This window comes from Lutjanus erythropterus, chromosome 7 (assembly GCF_056507025.1).
Source record: "Lutjanus erythropterus isolate fLutEry1 chromosome 7, fLutEry1.hap2, whole genome shotgun sequence".
In the NCBI taxonomy this organism is placed as follows: Eukaryota; Metazoa; Chordata; class Actinopteri; order Lutjaniformes; family Lutjanidae; genus Lutjanus; species Lutjanus erythropterus.
Genome location: NC_139323.1, coordinates 33,255,206 through 33,279,653, shown reverse-complemented (window position 1 = coordinate 33,279,653; position 24,448 = coordinate 33,255,206). Strand labels below are relative to the sequence as shown.

At 38.9% G+C, this 24,448-nt stretch overlaps 1 protein-coding gene across 2 annotated transcripts in view; it reads left to right on the top strand.

Annotated features, from left to right (window-relative positions):
- The window catches only part of brinp3a.1 (bone morphogenetic protein/retinoic acid inducible neural-specific 3a, tandem duplicate 1), a 73,665-nt gene that overhangs the window by 29,649 nt on the left and 19,568 nt on the right, over positions 1–24,448 (top strand). For both annotated transcript variants that reach the window (XM_084723585.1, XM_084723584.1), the window contains exons 4-6: positions 1,805–1,989; positions 23,390–23,495; positions 23,956–24,192. In XM_084723585.1, coding sequence (XP_084579711.1) covers positions 1,805–1,989; positions 23,390–23,495; positions 23,956–24,192 — 528 coding nt within the window. The remainder of the gene's footprint in view (positions 1–1,804; positions 1,990–23,389; positions 23,496–23,955; positions 24,193–24,448) is intronic.

Genomic DNA, 24,448 nt, shown 5'->3' with positions numbered 1-24,448 from the left:
ATGATTAGCTATTTCTATATAGCTGTTCTTAATGCATGCCACTGGGTCTGAGTCTCTGTGTGAAATCAGATGATGTTTACATTTTTCATTGAGTCATACCTTAGCCAGTAAAAAAGAAGCAGGAGCAGATTTTTGTTTAGATAATGTTGTGGTTATTACGGTGGAAACACTACCACTTCTGTCCACAGGGGAAATGAAATGATGTGAATGAATTACGAAGGTTCTTTGAAGTAGCTTTAAAAATTAAATTCTAGCATTTTGCTGCTACTATGCTACAACATTAACATAGCTATAACCATGTAGCAGCTGAGTGCCACTGTTCAAAATGGCTGTTTGATATTGAGACACTGTCTCGAGCAGAGGTCTTCATTGTTTTCAGGCCATTGACCCGTTAGCTGATAGAGACAGAGCACATATATTGCATTGAATATTTTTGTGTCAGGTTAAGGATATCAATCTTGGATTCATTGTAATTTCAAACAAAAATTTCAGAAAACCCCAATATTATCAAACAATAATTTGTAGGAATTCTCAGGAACCCCCGGGGGCCCTGGACCCCTCTGTTGAAGACCCATGGTCTAGAGCATTTCTGTAACAAGAATTGCACTGCACCAGTTATAATCTTTTCAAGTCAGTGTGGCTTAACCGATAGCACAGAATGACAGTTGACAAAATTAAAGAATGGCTTTTTCATTGCTAAAACAAATTTGGACGTAAAAAACTGAAACTGTTAACAGTTGCTTAAATATATAAAGAATTACTTAACAAATTGATGCTTCCCCTATTTACACACAATTATTTTTAAACCTTTGTTGCACATCTCACCTGTTCTTTAAAGTTTGGCTGTGTTTCACTCAAAAGGTTGTGTGAAATATGATTTAATCATGTTTAAGGTAGCTACTAGCTGATGGAAGGCCACCTGCTGCCAGAGCCATGTAGAGTGAATGTTGCAGGTTGGTGATGCGTTTGTAACGTCTGCACCGGAGGGCAACTATTTCAGTTGACAGCTCAGGCGTGGGGCACTGAAATGAGACACCGTAAGCTGCATCGTAATCCGGTTCTGTAGGAACCGTTCGTATAGGAACTGGTTCCATATTGGCACTGCAATTCTGTACCCAACCCTACTGACGGGCCACATGAAGTGCGGTGCTGGAGTTTGACACACTACAGAATTACCCTGCCAGTGTTAAGCTGGTGTCAGTGTCTTGAAAGAAGACAAACTAAAGAAGCTCATTGCCACAGAATTAAGAAAATTAAACCGTTTTATTCCAGTAACTTTAATTTCTATTCACATGAAATAATCTCATAATGTTTCTGTTAAAAGATTTTCAAGACACTGTAAAAGTAAAAGTGAGTTGTTAAAATGGAGGGGTTTTTTTTTTGCAGCGCTGCGGTGGAGACGTGTTAACCTTTATCTATCCCCAGTAGTGATGTACTGTTAGTTCTAATGTCTCTCCAAATTAAGACCACATTCCCCATAAAACCCGATGTTGTTAGAGAGGATTTTACCATCGATCCTTCACTCTTTCCACCGTTTGTCAATGCATTATCCTCTGAAAGCTTTGGCTCTGTTTATATCAAAAGACCTGCTCAATAAAGCATCTCAATTTGTGAATTATACTGTAGCAGAGGCAGTTCCTCATCAGCTCTCCACCTTCACAAGGTCTGCTTTTCTGCTGCTAATGATAAAAGGTGTTCGGGTTAATATTTACCCCTGCACCACCCAACATTATGTGAGAGTATGTTCACAGAGGATGAGTCATTAATGAATTTCATGTGCATGTCTGCGTGCGTGTATTCGCAGGGGAAGAGTCTTTAATGATCTTTGTGGACAAGCGGAAGTTGAGTCGAACGTCTGAAGTGACTGAATCCAATGGCACAGCTGTGACTCTGGAAGCGCTGCACCAGCTGGCTGCCTCCTACTTCATCGACAGGGAGAGCACCCTGCACAAGCTGCACCACATCCAGATTGCCTCCACTGCTATCAAGGTAAATGCTTCCTGCTCCCTGGGCTTTTGTCAAACACAATAGCAATGAAAAAGAAAAAATCTGACAAAGGTTAAAATTGCCCTTTTTGTTGTTGGATTTTTTTTCAGGTATGATTACAGCAATTTCATAAAGATGTTGCTCAAATTAGTTTTGTTTCTGTGGATAGACATAATCATTGTATTGTGGAAACATGGGAAGTGGTCTTGATTAGCTCACTCACTACAGAATTAATGAAATCATGGCTAGTATGGAGTTTTTGAATTAAAACCCTGCAATCAGCAGGTTTAGTCACCAAATGAATTCAATGTGTAACCTTTCAATGACTTTATTGTTACTTACAAACAAGAGATGCCAGATTGCTCACATGCTGATCGTTATTGTTATCGCTATTAAAAATAATGTGACTGATTAATGCTTTCTGCACTACTGCTACTGAGAATATTTTCAAGTCTGTTCTCTTACTTGAATTTAAAACGGAAGGGGGAAAAAAAAAACTCTGCAGCAGGCACAGGTTAAGAGAGGTGACTGTAACCACAGACCAGAACAGTGCAGGATAATTGTTGTAATTGTAGTGGAGCAATTTAGTTGGAAGATTTAGAGAAACACAAACCCCTGTAACCGAATGCCTTCTATTGATGCATTAAACATCAATAGTTAAAAAGTAATACTCTGAGTAGTTATTATGAGTTTTGACAGCAGTAGTTTACTAAAATATTACTTGCTTATGAGTAATGTAACAGTACTTCTGCATACTGATTTTCAGTACGAAAAGGAGCACATGCTGTTGACAGTTCCTATTTTTAAAATGACAAAACTAAATCAAAACGTGTTTAAAAACTCTTATACAACTGGCACATTATAATCAAGCCTCATTTATCTCATTGTATGCTTAATACTTCCAAAAGAACCCTTGATAATGAAATCATATCTGACGAAATCCTTGAAGGCCTACTAATGCTATACACCTGTACGTTGTACACTCTTGTGTATGTGGTCGCTTAAGTTGCTAACTAGTTTGTGCTGCCGGAAAGTTTCAAAAAAAAAAAGACCACTCACACCCTCATTTTACAGTTTAAATATAACTCTCTTCCGTTGATTCCACTGGGCATGGCATGTCTGTGTCACAGTTTTGATCTGTCCTTCACATATCTGCGTGTCCCATCGGCAGCATTTCAGAAGTGTTTCATCAGCGGATCATTTTGCCTGCCTGATTAGGTTGACTTCATGTTGATTTGGTCGTCTTTTCGTGCCTCTTGTGCCACCATCATGAATAAGTAGGCTACATAGTTAGTGTCTTTTTTTTTTTTTTTGCCTGGTTTTATGATTGCAAGTCTGCACATGGGTGTTTTATTTTGAAAACTGACCAGATTCTCTATGCTGTTTCTTTGTCTGATCTGATTTGATCTGCTCCGTGCTGCTCGACCCCGGGATCTGTCAAAAATAGACTCTGCACATGTTTGAAGTGCAGCCGTCATGTCATTCATGCTTATCACATCTATTTGCGATGTTAACAAAGTATAGTTAGCTGGCTAGTTTGTCAGTTTTCAGCATACGTACGAAGCCTTGTTTTGGCCCTCTTTAAGTTATTGCATTGCCCTGTTTATACAAACTCAACAATTCCTGTATCCATTTCAAATTAAAAGCCCTCTGGCATTTCAGTGGACAAAAACCCTTCATTTCTTAGCAAGGCTTTTATTGTGAAACATTTGCAGGGATGTGTTGTGACAACTCTGTGACTTGTATATCCACACTCATGGGCTCCTCTGTTCCACTCAGGAGCGGCTGAGTGACCAGTGACATAAATTGGTATGACCAGTCCAGTTTTATGTAATATCAAACTGATCTACAACACTCGTATAACAATCAGCTGTGTATTTGCCGATATACCTTATTTACGATCAGCAATCGGGATCAGTGACGAAAAAGCATGACTGGTGCATCACTGAGTTACTGACCTACATGACGAGAACATGATGAGGGTTTGTTATTTTGAAGCTTTATTAAAGATCTGTCAGATTTTTTTTTTTTTTTTTTTTTTTTTTTTTTTTTTTTTTACAGTACGGTAGTTGAAAAAGCTATTGTACAGTAACTAGCTATTAGTTGCTGGGCAACAGCTGTTCATGTGTTTTTTTTTGTTTTAGATATTAATGGTGCATGGGCTCCCCTCTGGGTATAAAGTGTTGGAACAAATTAAGACACTCTACAGTGGTCAGTACTTGCCAAGTACTCGTCACTTACTACCAATTACTGTATGCAGCTTACAACCCATCAATAGGCCCTCAGTGGGATACTCTCGCCTGCTACAGATTCAGAATATCATTATGCTGCAGATTATTAAAGCATATTTTAAAGGACATAAAGCAACTTTAGTCCTTGGTGGACAAAATTAGAACCTCATTTACAGACTAGACCCTCTATATGGACTGATAAACTTCAGCTACTTTACATTTTTTTAATTAATGAACCCTTCATAGTGAATGCCTTTAAGACCTCACCTAATGTTCTAGCCAAAAACCAAGTGGAGGCCATTTCATAGGCTACCTCCGCTCACCTCAGAAGCAGCACTCCTCCAAAGAAACACTTCCATGGTGCTTTAAGAGAAAATTATTCACAAGAAATGCATTTGGTGAGGAAAAGTCTTCATTACTTGTCATGTTTTCTTCACATAAGATCTAAAACCTGTTGGGTCCTATGGCTCACACCCTCTTTGTAAACCAAACTTGTAAACAAGCTTAGCATAAAGAGTGGAAAAAATCTGCTGGTGGTAGCTTCATATTTACCTTCTTCATAATGTTTACAATAATTGCATGGCAAAGGTTATCAAATGATGGAGAAACCAGTGCTGACTGTGAATCAGACTATCGACAGTGGTCTCCTGTGTTGAAGTCTAATGTTTTTTTGGCCCATCCATCGACCTCCTCCCTCTTTGGGCCACGTTCCTTATTATTTTCTCAACAGATAACAGTCATAATTCACACAGTAGCTAGAGGGGCTTTGTCACTTGAAAGTAAACATACATCATTTGGAAACATCTCTTCCCTGCTGAATGGTGCAACTAGCTTTCCCAAGAAAACTTGTTAGTCAAGTAGCTTGCACTTTAGAGTCAATTTTTAATTGTTTTGGTGAGCTCCAGTTTGTTCACCTGGGTGTTAAAGACTAAGATGTATCAGCATTTCTTTGACAGTTATTATGAAAGTTATTGGCAGCAACAAATCTGGCATTGCCTGTTCAAAAGGTTGCTGTGCCAGAAAGTGCGTTTTTAACCATGACAAGGGGCAACCTTGAACAAGCTGTCACCATCCGTCTTTTCAGCATAATTGCAGTGTATTTAATAGCATTTGTATTGTTTCAATGCAATGTTTTTGCATTTTGATACTTAAAATTTAAAGGCACAACAAGGGACTCAAGGGATATTTTGCTGGTTTTGAAGCCCCCTGTGGACAAAATAAGTAATGCTGCCACAGTAATAATCACAAAACATATCAAAAATAAAATCATCCAGATAAAATAATCCTGCTTCTTTTTAACACAGGCTTGTTTCATCTGATCTCATGGAAACTCTCAGTGTCAGGCATAAAGAGTAACTATACAGAAATATGTGATCTTCTCATGGGTTAGGTGATATAGAGGCATCAGTAATAGATCAAGACTGTTTCATAACCAGTTCAAAACTTCTTGTAGCGGCTTTAATGTAAAGGTTATCATCTGTTGAAGTCTTTTTAAAAGGGAACAGTAAATATACAATCACAAAAACGGAAATAAACCATGCAGTATAAGTAGATTATCCACCAGGGTGCCACGTCTCGCACTTTGGAAACTACTGTCCTAGAATGGGATTCCTTGCACTATTGATAACGGTTGATAAGGAAATGACAGTGTGATGAAACCAGAATTTCAGTCAAATATTCTTTTTAGTTAAAGAAACATATGATATATTCAAAAACTGACTGATCTAGTTGACATTCTTTATTTAGCTGGTTGATTAAAAATATAATTTTTTTTCTTGCTAACCTTGCATTGTCTGCACTTTCTGGTGCTTTGATGTAACACGCACATTCAATGGGCGAATGAGAGTTTGACCAAGAGAAGAGAAGAAGCAGGGAGCATTGTTTACTTCCTTCCTCGTTCTTTCATGTGTGTATTCACAGGCGCTTATATGAAACCGTGTGCTCTGCATATCAAGATATGCTTATGATGTAAATATCACCTTGCATCTTTACTGCTTAATACCTTCGGGGGGTGTTCATTCATCACTCTGTCAGTTCTTATCAAGACGAATGAATTGAATCGGCTGAGTCTGCCCTTCGCGCCACAGACTGAATTCTCTATGCTTTCTGTTTCCTCACGTGGCTTTAATGTGTTTACACTCGCTCGTGGTAAACAGCAGATTAACGTCATGCGATGTGGGCCATATCAGCAACCTGCAAAACACGCATCTGAGACAATGTCAGCTTCTTCAGTCTGCTTGTCATTTGCAGTATGGTGTGATTACACCTCTGTGGTGGTGGTTGTGTGACTGAATGCACACCACACCCAAGCACATCAGATCTATCTTTTTTCCTCTTTTACCGCTGTGTCATTTGGTTAAACTGATGCCTGGTGTGAAGGAATGCTTACATTTCTTCAAGTATTTATATTTTTACATATTTATTTACTGTATTCACAACATGTAGTACAGAGACGAGATGACGTAAAATTTGTCAGAGTTGAAAAGGAGGTCACAATGACAATAATCCCTTTGATTACGAAAGTTGTATCTTCAGCGATCAGGGTCGGGTGTCATCACGTGAAAGGTCATAGCTTTAGGAAACTATTCTAAGGAGCCATTTTTAATTTATGGTAGCATTGTCTGCCGCTGTCAATGAAAACCACAAATCTCTAATTCATGTGTTCATTCCTTCTCACCATGCATGTTCCAGATAAATTGGATTTTAAATGGTTTATTTAGCTAAAGAAGGAGGGGACTTTTATCTAAAACACTCCATCTTAAGATTTATGTGACCATATTTAGAGATATGTTAGTGATGATAGTAGTAGGTATCATGTGGGACTATAAACACATTTTTGCATGAAACGTTTGGACTATTAAACATCAGAAAACTGTGAAAACATCTATTATTTCACAAAGCCTGGATTCAAATAGCCTGTTTTTACTGACCCATCTCACTCCCAGCAGGTCAAATACAGCAGCTTAATCAGTGTTCATATGCTTCAAAGTATGATGCTGTAGGAACCCCTGTAGTGTCTTTTCTGGAGGCACCCCTCTAGCGTAATGTTTTGATGTACCATCAAAGGCAGGTGACGTAGTATAAAAAGCTAAAGAAGACCACTTATTGTGGTGGAGTCGATGGATGGATCGCACCTGATGACTTCTTTTTAACTTTTGTAACATATATAATTAAAAGTAAGTTATTATATGCAACTTAGGTATAACAACTTACTGAAACTTCATTACATATATTAACTTATGAAAATAACATACTTATTTTAACCCAAACTGTGATCTTTACCTGAACATAACCAGATGTTGCATTACCAACTTGACCGCTTCATACGTGCAAAACTGACTTTAGAGTGTTAGGGTTAGGGTTAGTGTAAGTCCTCACTCAGCTGAGCCCTCCGTACTTCAGTCTAAGAAAAGCTGAGCTCCTCCAGTCTGCGCACACCAAAAGAATAAGTGTTTTATTTTACCCTGAAAAATTTTTATCCATTATAACTGTTTCCATTCTTAGGACCTTTACCTTTGGTGGAGTATTCTCTCCTCAACAAAAGAATAATGATGATTCATTATCATGGATCATAGAGCTTGAGAGTTCAGAGATGTGGTCTGCTAAGTAGCCTGAGTAGCTTACTAGTTTTGAGTGAGGATAAATAAATGTTTTGTGTACGGACTTCTGTATAAATTGTGATTTCAGTCAGCATGTGCAAATCTAATTTTGACAGCCTCAGAGCAGACAAAGTCTTGCCAAGCCCCCTGTGAGTTTTGTCAGCTGGAAACCAATATCTTAAACCAACAAGGGGTCTGCTGCCTCTAGGGGGTCTTCAGAGTTTGTTTTTTTTCCTTTAAAATACACATTAAATTAACCCAACATACTTTTTTATGAGCAAAGACAAATCAGCCTTTTAGTAAAATAAAAAACTAATTAAAAAAATGAAATTAATTTAATTAAATTATACAGTATTGGCAAAGATGTACCCATAAATCCAAATCCCAGATGACTTTGTGGCACATAAAACAGCAACGTTCTGGAACTTCAGGAGCAAGAGATATGACTGAAAAATATTGAAGATCACTCTCTTAAACAATGTCAATCAAAAATGAATTTGTTGTCAAAATCATGTCTATTTTGATGAAAACTTATCAATTAGTCAGTTCATTGTTTTTGTGATGCAGTGATGCTTTTTTTAAAATTACAATTGAAAAGTGAAAATAGGCCACTAATAATTAGACATGTTTTAAAGCATGTCTCCATACCTTTTTTTTTTTTTTCCAGTATATGCTGCACAATATTCTGTGATCATCAGTCATGCAAGCTCTGAATTTTCCATTTATTTACATGCCTAGATTTTACATAGTTATTGGTGGAGTGGTATGTTGGAGAGGAGGTGTCACTTCTTATATCAGCAAGAAAACAAACATCAAGCAGTCAGCGAGACAGAACTCCAGCGGAAAAGCGGAAATATCAGGGTCTATTTCCTTCATTCTGACTGTGTAGCTGCAGCTAGGAAAAACTAAATTGCTTGCCTTTTTCTGAGCCGCAGCCCATTTTTCATTGACTCGTCCTTAGTGATGCCCCACTATACAGTCCATCAGAGATAAAACTGTACATTCTCTAAAGTGAATTGGCAAGTGGACGCTGAGCTGATTTGGCAGCCGCCACTGAACCAAAGTGCTGCTAAAAACCCCTCTGATTGAGATGAATAGAGATGGAGCCCTCAGGGGTACGTTTGTTTGTGAGGCATTTTCAGGTGACTGATGTAAAATATTCACAGCGTCAGCAGCCTTTAATTCTGAACATGGGTTTTTACCTCACCCCAATGAAGACGGATGCCAAAACAAAGCAGCCTTTAAGAAGAGCACTGGTCCCCTGGTTCCAAAAGATAACATTATTTTAAATGGTAGAAATGCCTGGCCCGCAGGCCTGTAGGGCTGAGCACAGCGGCTCTGGAAAATAATCAAAGACGGGAAAAATGTGAAAGTGTGTGGAGTGGGGAAAAAATGGCTGTTACATAGTGCGATGAATCAGCCCTTCCATTTCAGTAATTTCCTTTGAGAGCCTCCGTCATTTGTCAAACATTTTGCGGTATGAGTTAAGGTGTCATATGCGACCGAGCAGAAGAGACGAGACGAGGACAGACAGGCCTTATTTAGCAGGCCTTTTAGCCCGGGATCAAGGTGCTGCAGGTACACAGGAAATACTGCATCAATCAGTGTGCTTACCTTTGATTTGCAGCCCAGACTCTTCTGTATTGAAGATTCATTAAACTAAAGTTGGGAGGAGAATATCATTGACAGGGAGGAGAAGTGATAAGGAATGTTTGACCCAATTTGCTGCGCGAGCCTTGAGTGTTCAGTCAGTCATGCGGCGTCACGCTTCATTTGGTGGAGTAGAACAGAACACAAGTAAGACTCGAGCTTCAGAAATCAGATAATGGTTGCTGAGGAACGGTTGCAGAGAACACGGCACCCCTGAGTTTGGGGGCAGTTTAGATGGCAGGATAAACAAAACAAAACCAAATAAAAAAAAAACGAAACAAAGCACTCTGTCCTCTGTTATCAGAAGTGTGGATGAATAATTCATTAGGGGCAGATTTTTTTAGGATCTTCATTATTCAGAAAGGAATATATGTTCTTCTTTTTGTCTTTTCATCTCAATCCCTTTAACCTTTAAAGGTCCACTCTGTGAGATTGATGGGGATTTATTGGCAGGGTATGGCAGAAATTGAATACACAAGCTCAACAAAAATCTGAACACTTTTGTTTAGCTCCTATTTTCCCCGACCTGAACGTCATCTATACACACAAAAGGTTTATTCCTCTCAAATGTTCTTCACAAAGTCATAACCCACCCCACTCTGCCTCTGATAGGCCTTTTGCATCAATATGAAGCCGGCCCTGTTCCAGTTCAAGCATTTAATTTTGAACCGTTAGTAGCATTTGCACAAAAATAAATTGGTTCGGAACCCAAAAAAGTTTGTTCCCAGCCGGAACCAAAAAATAGCAGGTTTTCCTTGGGAAACAAAGTTGGCATGTCATTTTCTTGCCGTTGTGTATTGTGCAATGCCTTCTGTTGATGGCATCAAAAAAAGATTGTGCTTAAAACTGGTAAAAACGTGGGCCCTGATTGGCTTTCACTTATTCTTATCCTAACCCTAACCAGTCGCTCCTCATGCCTAAACCTAACCAGTCAAACCAAAGAAGTCAACGAGTACTAGCCAATCAGAAGCAAAGTGTGAAATAACCATAGTTCAGTGTCTTTTTTTCACAACAGAATTCCACATTTAAGAGTGGCCTTTTGTTGTGACTAGTCCAATGCACACCTTTGTCATAATCATGTTGTTTAACCAGCTTCTCTATATGCCACACCTGTCATGTCGATGGATTATCTTGGCAAATGAGAAGTGTTCACTAACAGGAAATTTGTGAACAAAATTTGAGAGAAGTAAGCCTTTTATGTACATCAAAGTTTTCCAAGATCTTTTACTTCAATTCAGGAGCAAAATCAGAAGTGTTGGGTTGATATAGTTGTTAATTATGATATTCATAAGTGAGTTTTCATTAGTTTATAATCACCTGACCTAGGTTCCCCTACCCACTTGGAAGGGAAGGGCGAGGTGAGATGTTTGCAGTCTGACAGCTCACCAGCAGATGTCAATAAATCCTTCGTATGATGGCTGTTTTTGAGCGAGTGAGGGCGCACGCTTGGGGTCAGTCTGTTGAATGATTGGCTGTTTGTGTGTGACTCCACTCCACTCCATTATTAGAATCGCATGTGACAGGCTGTTTATGAGCCGGGGCGTATTGGTCAAGTGCTTTGATGGCAGCTTGCAGACTATTGAACATTTTATCAAATTACTTCCTCGCTACTGCTTTTGATGACATGTCTGTCATCGATAGATATCGTTACTGTCTTATTGTCTTATTGCCCAGGCCTAGTATAAATAAATACATGACAGCTCCTGGCTTTAGTCTCATCTGGCTTCCGATGTTAAGATTTTCAAGAATATCACTTCTTCCAGCTCTGTAATCTGTGGCTTGTAAAAAGGACTGAAGCCTGGAGAACAAAAATAAATACACAGAATCATATTTGCTCTCTCGGCCCGTTTTCAAGTGACTGGTACTTCCTGTGAGAGAAAATGACTTAGTTTCCCTTAAAGAGACTCAGCGAACATAACACCACATACAGTATTACATTACACTTCCTTCTACCGAAGGTTCTCCTCTGCTCCCCTGTGGCTTCGAGATGCTTTTTTTTCTGAGGGCACACAATAATCTCATTCTGATGCTATTTTCCTCCTTTTCCCCTTTTCCTCCCTTATAGTTTATAAGCTTATCCCTCGCTGGTTGACATTAGAGTGTAAGCCAGTGCAACAAAGTGGTCTTAAAACATGCGCTGAAATCGTCAAAGACTGAATAAACAGGCACAAAACGTATCTCAGATGCAAATGTGGATTTTCACATCTACCGTGCCGTGGTGATTAAGCGGGCGACAATTCTTGAGGTGCGGCGAATGAGGCAATTTTGAAATGAGAGATGATTTTCATGAAACATTAATGCTGTCTTGTACTTTTTTTCTCAGAAAGCAGAGAGTGCAGCCATTTAAAGTCCATTGTTGCTCAATCTGACAACACAGGCTCACTAAGTGACATTTTATGCTGTTTTTGTGGAATTATTCATATGAGGGATTTGCAGCGGTGATGAATCTTCATCAGTAGAATGCTCTCACCTAACTGGTTTTAGAATAACATTAAGGCCTTACATTTCTAAATAATGAATGTGCCTCAGAGCCATCTCTATCAGTGGACCATGTTAACGGGCTAAGTGCTGCGCTGCCCTGCTGAGGCACCACACCAATAACACTGAGGCTATCATCCATCTAAATGCTGTGCAAGACAAGGCATAATTTAATTTGGATAATACAGGTATTTTAATAGCCAACTTCTAGCATCATTTCCTTTTATCACATGTGTTTAATCCAATTTATTAGCTCTAAATTTGCAGTTCCAGCTTCTCAACAAAATCAGGCATAGTGGTGACGTCCTGCTTAGTCAAGTTGGAGAGAGAAAAGAATAATTATTATTATCCCCACCAGGGGATCACGCGATTGCTTCTGTGTGTGCATGCATGGGTGTGTGCATGATCAGCAGACTTGCATCTTGTCCAGAGCTAATCTTGCATACTGCAGGATCAATCAGCCTATTTTTGTTGGGTTTTTTGTGCACATCCATGACTGTATCCTGATGGACCTCTGTGATTGATATTTTTAGAAAAAACTTTAAATGGTTCCACGCCGATGACAGCCATGGCCAAGGCATTATGTTTTCAGATCATCCCATTCTTGTGAACATGACGCCTTGAGGGAATTTCTTTACATTTTGCACAAATGATCACTGCGGCTCAGGAAAGAACTGATTTAACTTTGGTGATCAAAGGTCAAAGTTACAGTGACCTCAATAAACACAATTTTGGCCATAACTTGGATTCATATACTAATTATGACAAAATTACACACAAATATCTAACAGGATAAAATGATGAGGTGATGACATTTTATATCCAAATGGTCAAAGGTCAACTTCACTGTGATGTCATGATGTTCAGCTATCTGTCAGTCCTCTGTCCTCTGCAAAAATAGGCTTTAAGTGAAGCCAACACGTCGCTCAGTTGACATTATTCACTCACATTCATTATATATAGTGATAACTTCCATTTTGCCAAAAAAAAAACACATAATACATTGAATTAAATTCCTGCAAAGTTCAATATAGTGATAACTTCCATATTAAATTTCCTCAGAGTCTTCCCTACATACGTTATATGAGTCTGGACAGACGTGGATTTAAACTGCAAATTGACTGGTTGATTGAGTCATACAACTACGAGGCAGCAGTTCTATTTTTTTGACTGCTCTGATTTCTCATTCTCCGTAACCAGCTGCTGCAAGTGATCAACAACTGTTTCAGTTAGAAATCTTGTTGTGTCTGACAGTTGCGATGACATTGCGGTAGGTGTTTCACCATCTGTTGCCTGGTGGGCATCTGCACTCCACTGAGTGTACTCTACTGTAGTTCATTTTATTATTTCTTTTATATATTTTACATTCCTTAATGATAAATGAACACTTTTATTATTTATGCTCTTGTTTTTCCCTATCCTGTCTGTCATGTACTTGCTTTTGCAACAGCACTATTATTTCTCATTCTTCTTCTCTTGGAACACTGGGCCCAACAATATCTCGCTCTCTGCTGTAGAAAGTGAGTAAAACTAGCAGCTGTAGAGCATTTAATCCAGTCACAATACCGAACACTGGCTCTGGCTCTCACCTGCTCCAAAAACTGAAACAACACATCCTGAACCGCTGCACTTGTGCGCCGGGCCACTGGGAGTGGAACTGTGTCAACTTTCCAAGCAGCAGTCCTTCCCTGAACGATGTGTCTGACAGCAGGCAGAGATACTTTTTCACCGACAGAGTCTAATACGAAGCTAAAAAGGATGCCTTCAGGGCTCACATGGGAATGTTTGCTCACTGCTTGAATGTGCAGAGTGGTGATGATTAAAGGTAAAACTGAAATAAATGTGTGGAGAAAGACAACAAATATTGATGCTTCCATACAGGGTATGAGAATGTCACCAGATCTCAGCTTAGGTGAGCACCTGGGAGACGCTAGACATTATCAAAACACTAAATAAAAGACTATATTTGGGAAGAATGGTAACCATTTTAAAGTAAAGAAAGTGCAACAATTTCTTATTTTTAAGTGATTTTAAACTAATGAAAAGAATGTTATTTTATGCCATATTCTGCAGATAAATTCCTGTAAATCTTATGCACTGGACCCTTAACTTCTCTAAGCAAGCTACTTATTTTAACCCAAACCACAATCTTTGCTTAAACTTAACCAAGTAGTTTTGTTGCGCAAACCCAAACAAAATGCAACTTTTGCAACATGGCATTAAATGACACACACAATATGTAGACATGAGCCTGACCCATACTGGATTTTCGTGACCGATACAGATACCGGGGAGTGAAAACTTTCCACTATCAATATAACAGCAGATTTTCTTAAAAAAATTGATCCTTCAAATGTGACAAAATACTTTAACAAAGATATTTAATGGAGGCAGGATATGTTGCAATTTTACAATAAAGGTTAATGTCAAAAATGATATCAGGTCACTGAAAAAGTAAACTTTTACTGGTATTAAACCTAAAGATAGAAAAAGGATCAAGTATTGACACATTGCTGCTTATAAAGCTAACAAATAAAAACAATCTTCATTACTGTCTGGGAACAAAAAATCATATAGATGCATATTGAAGAACATGTATGCTGATACCGATATGATATAGCTGTAACAGGCTAATATTGGGCCAATAATATCTGTCAAACGATATATATCAGTCAGGCTCTACATGACACCCAAAACATCCTTAAAAGTGACGTGCTATTTATAAGCCGTCCCATGAGATCACATTGTTCCAGTTAGTTGGAGAAACTGAACCAAGGAGTACTGAAGTGTTATCACAGCTAGTAAAGATCAAACATTTCACCTGGTTCTTTTACAGAGAAACTTCAAAAAAAGAAATTCCGGTTATTTGGCATCCACTCGCTCTCCTCTTTCCTCGCTGTGGCACAAGATTTTACAGGCCCATATGTAGATTCAGACTTGTGAAGATTAGCACTGATCTGATGGAAACTGAGCCTCTTTCGCTTGCCAGCTTAAAAGCTTGCTGGTTCAAGGATTGTGCGCACAATGGTGATTGACAGAAGCCGGGCAGATACAGCACAGGAGAAAAGTGACTTTGAAAATGGACAAAAATTATTAAAAACAGAACCATGCTTTCATATGGGCTTTCATCTGAGCATCATTTTAATAAAACTGATTAAGTTTTTGTTTTCTTCTGTTATACATTTTCAGTAAAATAGATGTACATTGCACTGAATATTTGTCTTGTTACTATTGAGATTTACATTTTCAGTCAGCTGTTAAGATAAAATATTTTATGACTCTATCCAAGGAATGTGTTCAGGATTAATAAACTCTAAAGTATTTAGACAGGAAGAAGACATCAAAAGGCAAGCCTGGAGGGCAAAGTGAAATTCACGGTGATAAGATAAACAAGTCACGTCCGCAGCATGTGTAAGCATCACAAACTGCTTATTCTAGGAAAGCCTTTAAGTGCAATTAAATGTTCCATTAAATGCAGCTGTTAGTTATTCCAACACAGTCAGCACAATTATCCTGTACTCAATTATGGCACATTAATAATTCCCCCACCAACCGATCCATGTCATTTACATATCACATTTTTGGAATCACTTGTATTTTCTGGCTTTTAGCAAACATTGCCCCATGAGGTCTTGGAAGTAGTGAAATATAAAAAGAAGATTTTTTTTTCTTTTTAGGGTCGATTTCTAATAGAGAAGGCTGACTGTGCACACATGCTCTGCTCCGCTGGGTTCTTTTTGCAGATGGTCTCATTGCTATGCATAGAAAAGCCATCTTTAGATTTGCATTTGGTCAATTTTCCCCTTAAGTTGGACATCTGTCTGTGTTGGAAATTAATCTGCGGGTCCCTACGGAGCCTGTTCGGGTTTTAATTAATTGTGTTAACGCGTCAATAATAAAGAAGAAGAATGGAAGTCAGTTAGCCTTCGTCTCCCACAATCTCTCTACCTCCGTCTGACTGTCCGGCTTAAAATTATGATATCAAAAGACTATTTTAAGTCTTTGTAAATTGAAAAACAGCAGCTCAGTTAGGGATTTTCAGTTGGATATTGAATGATTCACTGGATGTATGTGGTATAGAGCTCCCAGCTTTTATTCATCCTCATGTCTCTCTTTATTTAGTTTCCTTATTGACCTTGTAGTTGTCAAAAGTAGATGTCAAAAGAAAACAACTTTTCTGCCAGCAGCGGCAAAAGTCTTCCTTTTCCTCCTGGCTGGATACCACGGTTGCTGTCATTAATCTAGCGAGGGGATGTTGTTACTTTTATTGGACCTTTGGGAAAATATTAAAAGAAGACACCGTCATGGTGTTTGGCAATAATTCGCAAGTGACAGCGACGGAGATGGATTTCCCTTCAGGTTGGCAGTTTATCTTTGCTGCCCATGGAGCCTGGATGTACGCGTGCTCTAAATCAGGCTTTTGTCAAGGATGATTGAGCTGAGATTGTGAACAATCTAACCATGAGCTCAAAGGAAAGAAGAGGTTCTACAGAGTTGTTTTGTGTGTGTCTGTGTCTTATCTGCACAAATCCGGTGTTATGTCTTTGAGCCTCGGATATTGTAGCATCTTTCAAGACCTGCAGGAAAAGTTGTAAGATCTATATTCCTGTCTCAGAAGGTATTCTGTTTTGACTTAACTTTTGTTTCCAGGTTTTTTCTTTACCCAATCTTCGAGAGTTTCTTTTTATTCTAGTCATGCAGTGTGTTCTCATCACTGTTTAATCTGTAACAATGAAAGTCTGACTTTTACCTTAAGGCGCTCTATTTTCTGCTTAATTTAGCTGTCTTTCAAAACTTTGGGCAATTGTTAGGGTCTGTACCTTACTGTTTTTTGCGACACCTTTCCATTCTTGTGAGTTTGCCTTGCTTGCGTGCATGTTGGCCTGTGCCATCAATGTAGCCTTTTGCACTTTTGGTCCCCTTAGAATTATAACTCAATATACGAAATTGAGTAATTCGCATATACTGATTCTGATTCTTTTAACATTATGAGAGGTGGAGATTTTTTTTAAGTTATAGGACTTTATTTTTCTTGAAAAAGCAGAAAGGTTCTATCTGCAAACTCAAATTTGATCATGAAAGGTTCTAACTGTGAGCCAATCAGCACTTCAAAGACGCACAAGAGGACCAATTAGGTTCTGCTTCTTTGTCATGTTGCACTGTTCAGTGACCGTGGGAAAGAAGCAGAGAAGAGATGACAAAATATCACACAACGTGACGTTGAGAAGAAACCTGAAGATGGAGGATTTTATTGATGGTCTTGTGATGGACGGCAGTACAGATATTTTCACTGTTAGCTAGCTGCCACAATAGCCAGCTGACACTCACTTCCAAATGTTAGTCTGGCAGCTAATGCTAATATTAAGAGACAAGCAGTAAAGAATAGGTTTGGATTTTTCCCTGTAGAGTAGACGGTATAGTTTCAAAAGAAATAATAATAAAATAACAAACCTATCCCTAGTGCTTGACTCTTAGCTGTCAAACTAACATTAGGGAACTACTGTTAGCTGGCCAGTGTGGTCGTAAATGATTAAAAAAGACAAACTTGCCTGGTATTTGCATTGGTATCTTTCGTGAAAAGTTCATAAATCAAAACTGATAACTTGCTTCAGCTGATAACTCAGCTGAAACAAAAAAAAGTCTTCAAATATCTTACATTTTATAAATATTAAGCCTGAAAGGTTATTAGATGGCTTACATTTGACTTTATAGGGTCTTAAGTACTTAATCCCCCACAAAGAAGACATAATTTGATGTATTAGAAAAAATATGTATTATATAAAACAACCTTATAAACAACAAACCATATAAAAACTGTCATCGAAAGCATTAAAATTCAGCTTTCACATACATATAGACACTGTTATGATTCCAAATAATAGATGACTTTTTTTTTCATCCCTTGAAAATCATTGCTTCTTCTTAAGTTTTTCCCAGATAGAACCTTATAATTCTGAGCAGAACACGAGTTCTAAGGATTAAAAGGTTCTATCTACATTTGATCTGTTCCAAAAAACCTAGCTTACCAATTTGATAGGATTTAGATATTGTACATTTTGAATATATTTATGGTGTCTTTCATTTTTATGTATGAAAGAGACTTGTTCTACATTTTATTTTCGCTATTTGGAATGCAAAAACTTTGAACCTCATTGTCTCAGAACCACTCAGAGCGCAAATAGAACCTTATAATTCCAAGGTGGTGTTTTATCATGAATGTACCATGAATGCCACGCCATGAATGAACCAGCAGCTTCAAAAAAGTGTTTTTTTCCAAGACATTGTTTTTCTCCAATGGTGTTCATGTTCTTAGTGCACTCATGCTGTATTGTGAGTGGGCTAGCCTGCATGAAAGCCGCACACAGGCACCGAATACAGTAAGAAATAAGTCCCTGAAATTTTTTACTCTCCAACCGTGGAGTGGAATGACACTGAAAGCAATCCTGAAAAACTGAATTTGCATGACATGGAGCCCAGACACTGGTTTGTAAGCCTGACCCAGACCACTTTTCCAAAGCACAGCAATGTTTTAAAAGCACAAGGCCCTTCATATGAACAAGATCTGAAAATATCCTGCCTTTTTTATGCAGAATAACTAACAGCGACTGCATTTTAAAAGCCTACACACACTTACTTAAGCTGCACCGTCATCTTATTCAGCATTTGAGAGGAACTCTGTCAATATAATCTGTCTGCTACATTTGCTTGCACACGGTGACTGTGTGTAATAACCTCGTTGTCTTCAGTGTACCTTAATGCATCAGTCGCTGATTAATTTAGACAACAGAGTCTGATGCCGAGAAAATTGAGGCAGTCTTCACAGAAATAGTTGTTTTCTTTGTGTTATTGTATTCAGTCAACCCACATATTGAATTATGACATTTAAATTTAGAATTAATGTAAATATAGATTTTTGGAGTTAAGCCAGTGAAGAATGAGCACTGGGTTTTAATATATCATCCAACTGGTAATAAAAATAAACACATTCAGCTTGAGTGGAGCTGAGGATCAGTTATCTGCCTGAGCAGCTTCAAAAGCAACATTTGTCCCCGAGAATCATTTCCTCCTTCTGCACAGGAGGTGTTCTTATTAAAAACCATACAGAAGTCAGATTCATTCTGCTTGTTCAATAACTTCTACAATTAAATACAAGCAAGCAACAGATCCTATACTACAAACATTGTCTAGTCTTCCACACTCTGTTAGGTTTGCTGTCATTCAGTTCGTGTTTACCAAAATGTTACATTAGCATTGGACACTTGAAGCTTGAATTCCACGTCCCTTACAAACATGCTTTGTTATTACTTTTTGCTATTAAGTGTTAAGGGGACTGATGGATTCTGGTGGACTGGGGGGGCGAATAAAAAATGCTGCAAAAGTGCCCTCTTGGACGGTGGTGGAGCCCAGCTGTCTGAGGGGCAGGGGCGAAAAACATTCATCACATTTTTTCCACTGGAAGTGCACCTTAGAGGGCACTTAATCACATTTTTTCCACTGGAAGAGCATGCTAGAGGGCATAAATCAGGTTTTTATTCACTGGAAATGCACCCTAGAGTGCACTTAATCACATTTTTTTTTCCACTGGATGGGCACCTTACAGGGCATTAATCAGGTTTTATTCACTGGAAGGGCACTCTAGAGGGGACTTTACAACATTTCCTCCACGGAACGCCACTCTGGAGCAGTGTTTGCCAAACTTTTTTTTTTTTTTTTTCTGGGGACTAACTTTTTAAAAATGACAAACCATCGCACACATAAGTGAACGTTCCCAAACTGTTTTTACTGCCATATCCGCATAACCTCACTGCATACTATCTTGATGCGTTTTATTGAAAACATACAAATTAGATATTTTATTAATGAGAAATAAATGTAGTAAGGCTGAGTTAACAGGCAATCTCATCATTATTATTTGCTCTCATTAGGAAAATAATATATATTTTAGCTTAATAGATGAGGCAAATTAAGCGCATTTAGTCAGAATTAACAGGCTCATTTTATCCTCTTATCAGTAAAACAATATATAAACAATATACCCTTTTAACATGCTGTATAAAAGGAGTGCACTTTAGCATGTTATCTTGCACATTGTGCAACTCTAGAGGGCATTTATCATGTTTTATCTGCCATAGGGGCATCTAAAACTAGGGACACTTTTGTGTTGATTTCCTTTACCTGTACACCAGTGCTCTTGGATTCCCAGATGGTGGATTAAACATAAGTGCATGCTGGAGTGGCCCAATATCCAAGGCAATGTGATATCGCGCCTGCTAGGGTGGTCCGATGCCCAAGTCATCATGCTTAAGTGTCATCCAGGGTGCCCTTCCAGAGGACAAAATGTGATAAAGTGCCCTGTAGCCAGTCCCAAAGTGCAAGACAACATGATAAAGTGCCTTCGAGGGTGATGTTCAAGTGGAGAAAACATGCTAAAGCAGTGGAGAAAATGTGATGAACTGCTCTTCAGGGTGCCTTTCCATTAATGTGATAAAGTGCATCATGACAGGCCGTGCCCTTTATTTTTTTTCACCCTCTGGGTCCGCCACTGATTAAGAGTTACAGTGATTTGGACCAGGCTGAGTACAAATCACAGGTGTTGTTTTCATGAATTTCTGAAGTTATTTCACGTGGCTCTCCAGCACAAGAACGTGGCGATGTTTATTCAGAAACACAGCAGCTCGCTGTCAATCCCTGCACACACCACTCCACTGTATGTACACATCTTTTTCAAATAAACTCTCACTTCTCAAATATGAGCTGGGAAAAGGCTCAACAGAGTCTGAATGTGCGTTAGTTGATGCGACTTTCTTCTTCTCCTACTCCTACATGGTTGAACCAGTTCTGAGTCAATTAACCTGACTTAGAATAGGTGTGTAAAACCAAGTGCCCTCTCCGCCTCCATCCGGTGTTTCCAACTCGCCCACTCACAACTGAGCACTCATGAGCAGATCTTGTTTCTAGCGCTTTTTGTGGATTGAAGCTGTCTAATGTGACTCGGGAGATAAAGACTTAAACCAGGAAAAGTCATCATTACTAAATATGAACACATAGCTTTTGTGTGACAGATTGTAAGATTTGCAAAAAACACCATAATGACGCATGGAGTGTGGATAAATATGGTGGCCATATCGTCTATAGACTGGCTGGTGGATGACCCACTCTCAGTGCCAAACCGATGACTTCTGCCAGCTTGTTTGGCACCTCATTTTGTGTCACTGAACTGTTTCCTAGATTTGTACAAGAGTTCTCCTGAGACAAGAGAAGCTCCTGCTAACCAAATGTATTTTCTCCTCTCAAGCTGCTGTAATTTAATATCCTCCAACCCTCCACTCTCTCCTAGAGACTTTACATCTCCCACGCAGCAACATCAGTTTCCTCTGGGAAAAGGTTTTGTGTCAAAATCTGCTGTTCTCTCCTTCACCAGATTGTCAGACTAACATCGTAGCTCTGTTTTCAACTCCGCCGCAGCTCCACCAAAACTACCAAAAAAATCTCTGTAACACCATGTAAGTCACATCACACGCCTGTGGCTGAGCTTTGTGTTGGGCTCCACTGAACATTGTGAAAACTGGTCCAGAAATGATTATTTTTAGGTTCTGTAATTCACCTTTGAGCCATCAGTAACACTGTTTAAGCAAATCAGTCAAACGTAGTAGAAGCTAGAGGTGCGTGGGTGTGAGGATAGCAGAAGTCATGTTAAATCAGACAAATGGTTTATTTTCTAACCTAATTTTCATTGGCAATGCAAACGTTGTCCCTGCAAAGCGTCAAAATGATTTAATATTAGCATACAATCAATTATGAAATGTATTTCCACATCCTCATACTGTACTTTTCATCTCTTTCTCTTTATGCTTTTTATTTTTAAATTACTACGAACTGTCTAAAACCCACCACAACCTCAGCTTTAACTGGGGGTATTAAAAATTCATATATGTTGAAAGGAATATCCTTGGTGCATTAAATCAGTGTTTGATGAAGGTAGATGTAGCTTTTTTTTTTTTAAATCTCTGCAGAGGTACTCATGGAGCTGACTTTTTTTATAATAATAATGAGCAACTTCAGATAGAATGAATATACATTTCCATTGCATTACTTGTGCTTTCCTGAATATTTTGAATTTGGGTGCATCCCTACTAAAACCTGGTAATGATAGATAACAACAAGGGATGTTTAATGTGACAATACATAATTGTTGTACCACTAACAAATAAAGAGTGATTAATGAGCGTCTGACAGTGACCATAGAAATATCACAAGCACTAAATCTGTGTCAGCCCGGTCTCACTCCCAACTCGTTTTGTTGGCAGCTCATATAAAGACGTGGACGGAGCCTGTTTGCGGCTGAAAGCGACGCACCATCCATCCTGTGAGGGAGATTCCTCTCCTGTGGCTCTCCCTTAGGTTTCTTCCATTGTTTTCCCCATTAAGAGGGTTTTTTGGAAGAGTTCTTCCTTACTTTTTCGAGACTGTACAGATTGTAAAGGCAACTGTGATTGTGACTTACCCTGGCTTTTCAAGTGAATTCAGTGTAAACCTGTGGATGGACAAGACTTATAAGTTAGTAGCTTGCATCAATAGATTCCCAGCCAACAGGCCTACAAGTTTGCATGTACATAGGTGTGAGACCAAATATATAAATTACAGAATATTCTGTGTGCCTTCATACATGAGGCATCCTGCAAAACCCATCCAGGTGAAATACCAAAAGGTTTTACAGAGACCCTTGAATTCTGTGTAATAAAGGCACCAGGTTTTGACAACACAGAGGAAAGCATGGAATAAATAGTCTTTTTTTCATTTATTCCATCAATTTCAATACTATCAATCGTGAGCTCAACAAAGTTCAGTGCAAAGCTTAATCAGTGAAGCCACATTTGAAGAAGGTGCTCAATTGACAGCATTTATTTCATCGCCAAGTTTCTCATCACATTTCAGCCTGTGAACCGTGTAACAGTATTGCAAACACATCATGTCAAAGTTTGCACCGAGCAATTACACGAGTCCTCAGGTGTGTGCATAATTAAATAGGACATGCTTACACTAGCATCACAATGGATTTTAGCAAGTTATGAGTGTCAGTGGGCATTATAGCAGGTAAACACATTGCAGAGATAAATTTGACAGATGACACCAGAACTTACTCATTACGCTTTTCTCCGGGGATCCTTATCACAATTCAGTTTTCAGCCCACGAGCTCACAAAGTCAATCCCCTAAATATGATTTGCACTATGGTGTGGTCTAAATAATGCATAATATGTTTTGTGTTTCTCAGAAGAGGAGATAGTGAAGGCAAAGGGTGTTGTTAATCTTGTTCTGCATTACATTTAGTCATGTTTTCCTTGTCCGTTCTTTATCCTTTATCTCTCTCCGTGTATTTAATTCCATCAGTGGATTTCTTTCTCAGTATGGATTATTCTGATGTGCCTTTTTTTTCTCTCTTTAGGTGACCGAAACAAGGACGGGCCCTCTTGGATGCAGTAACTATGACAACCTCGATTCTGTCAGCTCCGTTTTGGTTCAGAGCCCCGAAAACAAGATTCATTTGCAAGGTTGGCCATCCATAATTGAACTCCCCCAATTTCTGATGGAATTGTCACAGTGTCTGTTCTCTGGCAAGCTTATAACTGCAGCATAAGAGTGTCAGAACGAATTTAGCTTCAATCACTCTCACTTTTTTTTTTTTGGTTAGTTTTTTTTTTTTTTTGCCATGCATGCTTGCAGAGTTCTGAAGTGAATCCCAGGCAGTAATGATTCAGAACAAAAGTAGCAGAACCGTGCAGTAAAAATAAAACTTTAAGTGAATCTCAGCATATTGCATGTGACGCCAAGCATATGTCAGGCCTGGCAAAAAAACAGAGAAAATGAGTTCCGGCCCTCAGTGATTTACAGATCTAGAGTACAACAGCCATCTAAACACATTTTCTGCAATAGCTAAAGTGCTTACAGCTTCCTCTTCATTCATCCATGTGACATTTTCATGTTTTTGTTCTGTTTTTGTCCTTGCTGCAGGACTTCAGGCCATACTGCCAGAGTACCTGAGGGCCAGGTTTGTGCAGGCAGCTCTCAGCTACATCGGCTGTAATGAGGAAGGCCAGTTTGTGTGCAGGGACAATGACTGCTGGTGCCAGTGTGCCGTGGACTACCCACAGTGTAATTGCCCCGAGGTGGATCTCAGGGCTATGGAGGCCAGTTTGCTGAAAATCCGTGATTCCTGGAACATGGCCAACCAAGACTTTGAGGAGTCAGGTCAGTGTTTTTTTGTTTTTTTTTTCTTCTTTTTTGTTCTCGCTCAATGGCTGTGACCCTCCCACTGACAGCAAATTAGACCCTATTGTTAGAGGAGCTGATGGGCAAAGAAAACAAGGGACAGTTTCATCCAATCAGTGTAATGGGAATTCACCAGTACACCGAGGAGCAATTATTAAACCAGCATCTTCCAAATTATACGAAAACAACAGAGAGGAGCATCGCATGGCTATTAACTGAAATGACTTCTATGTGA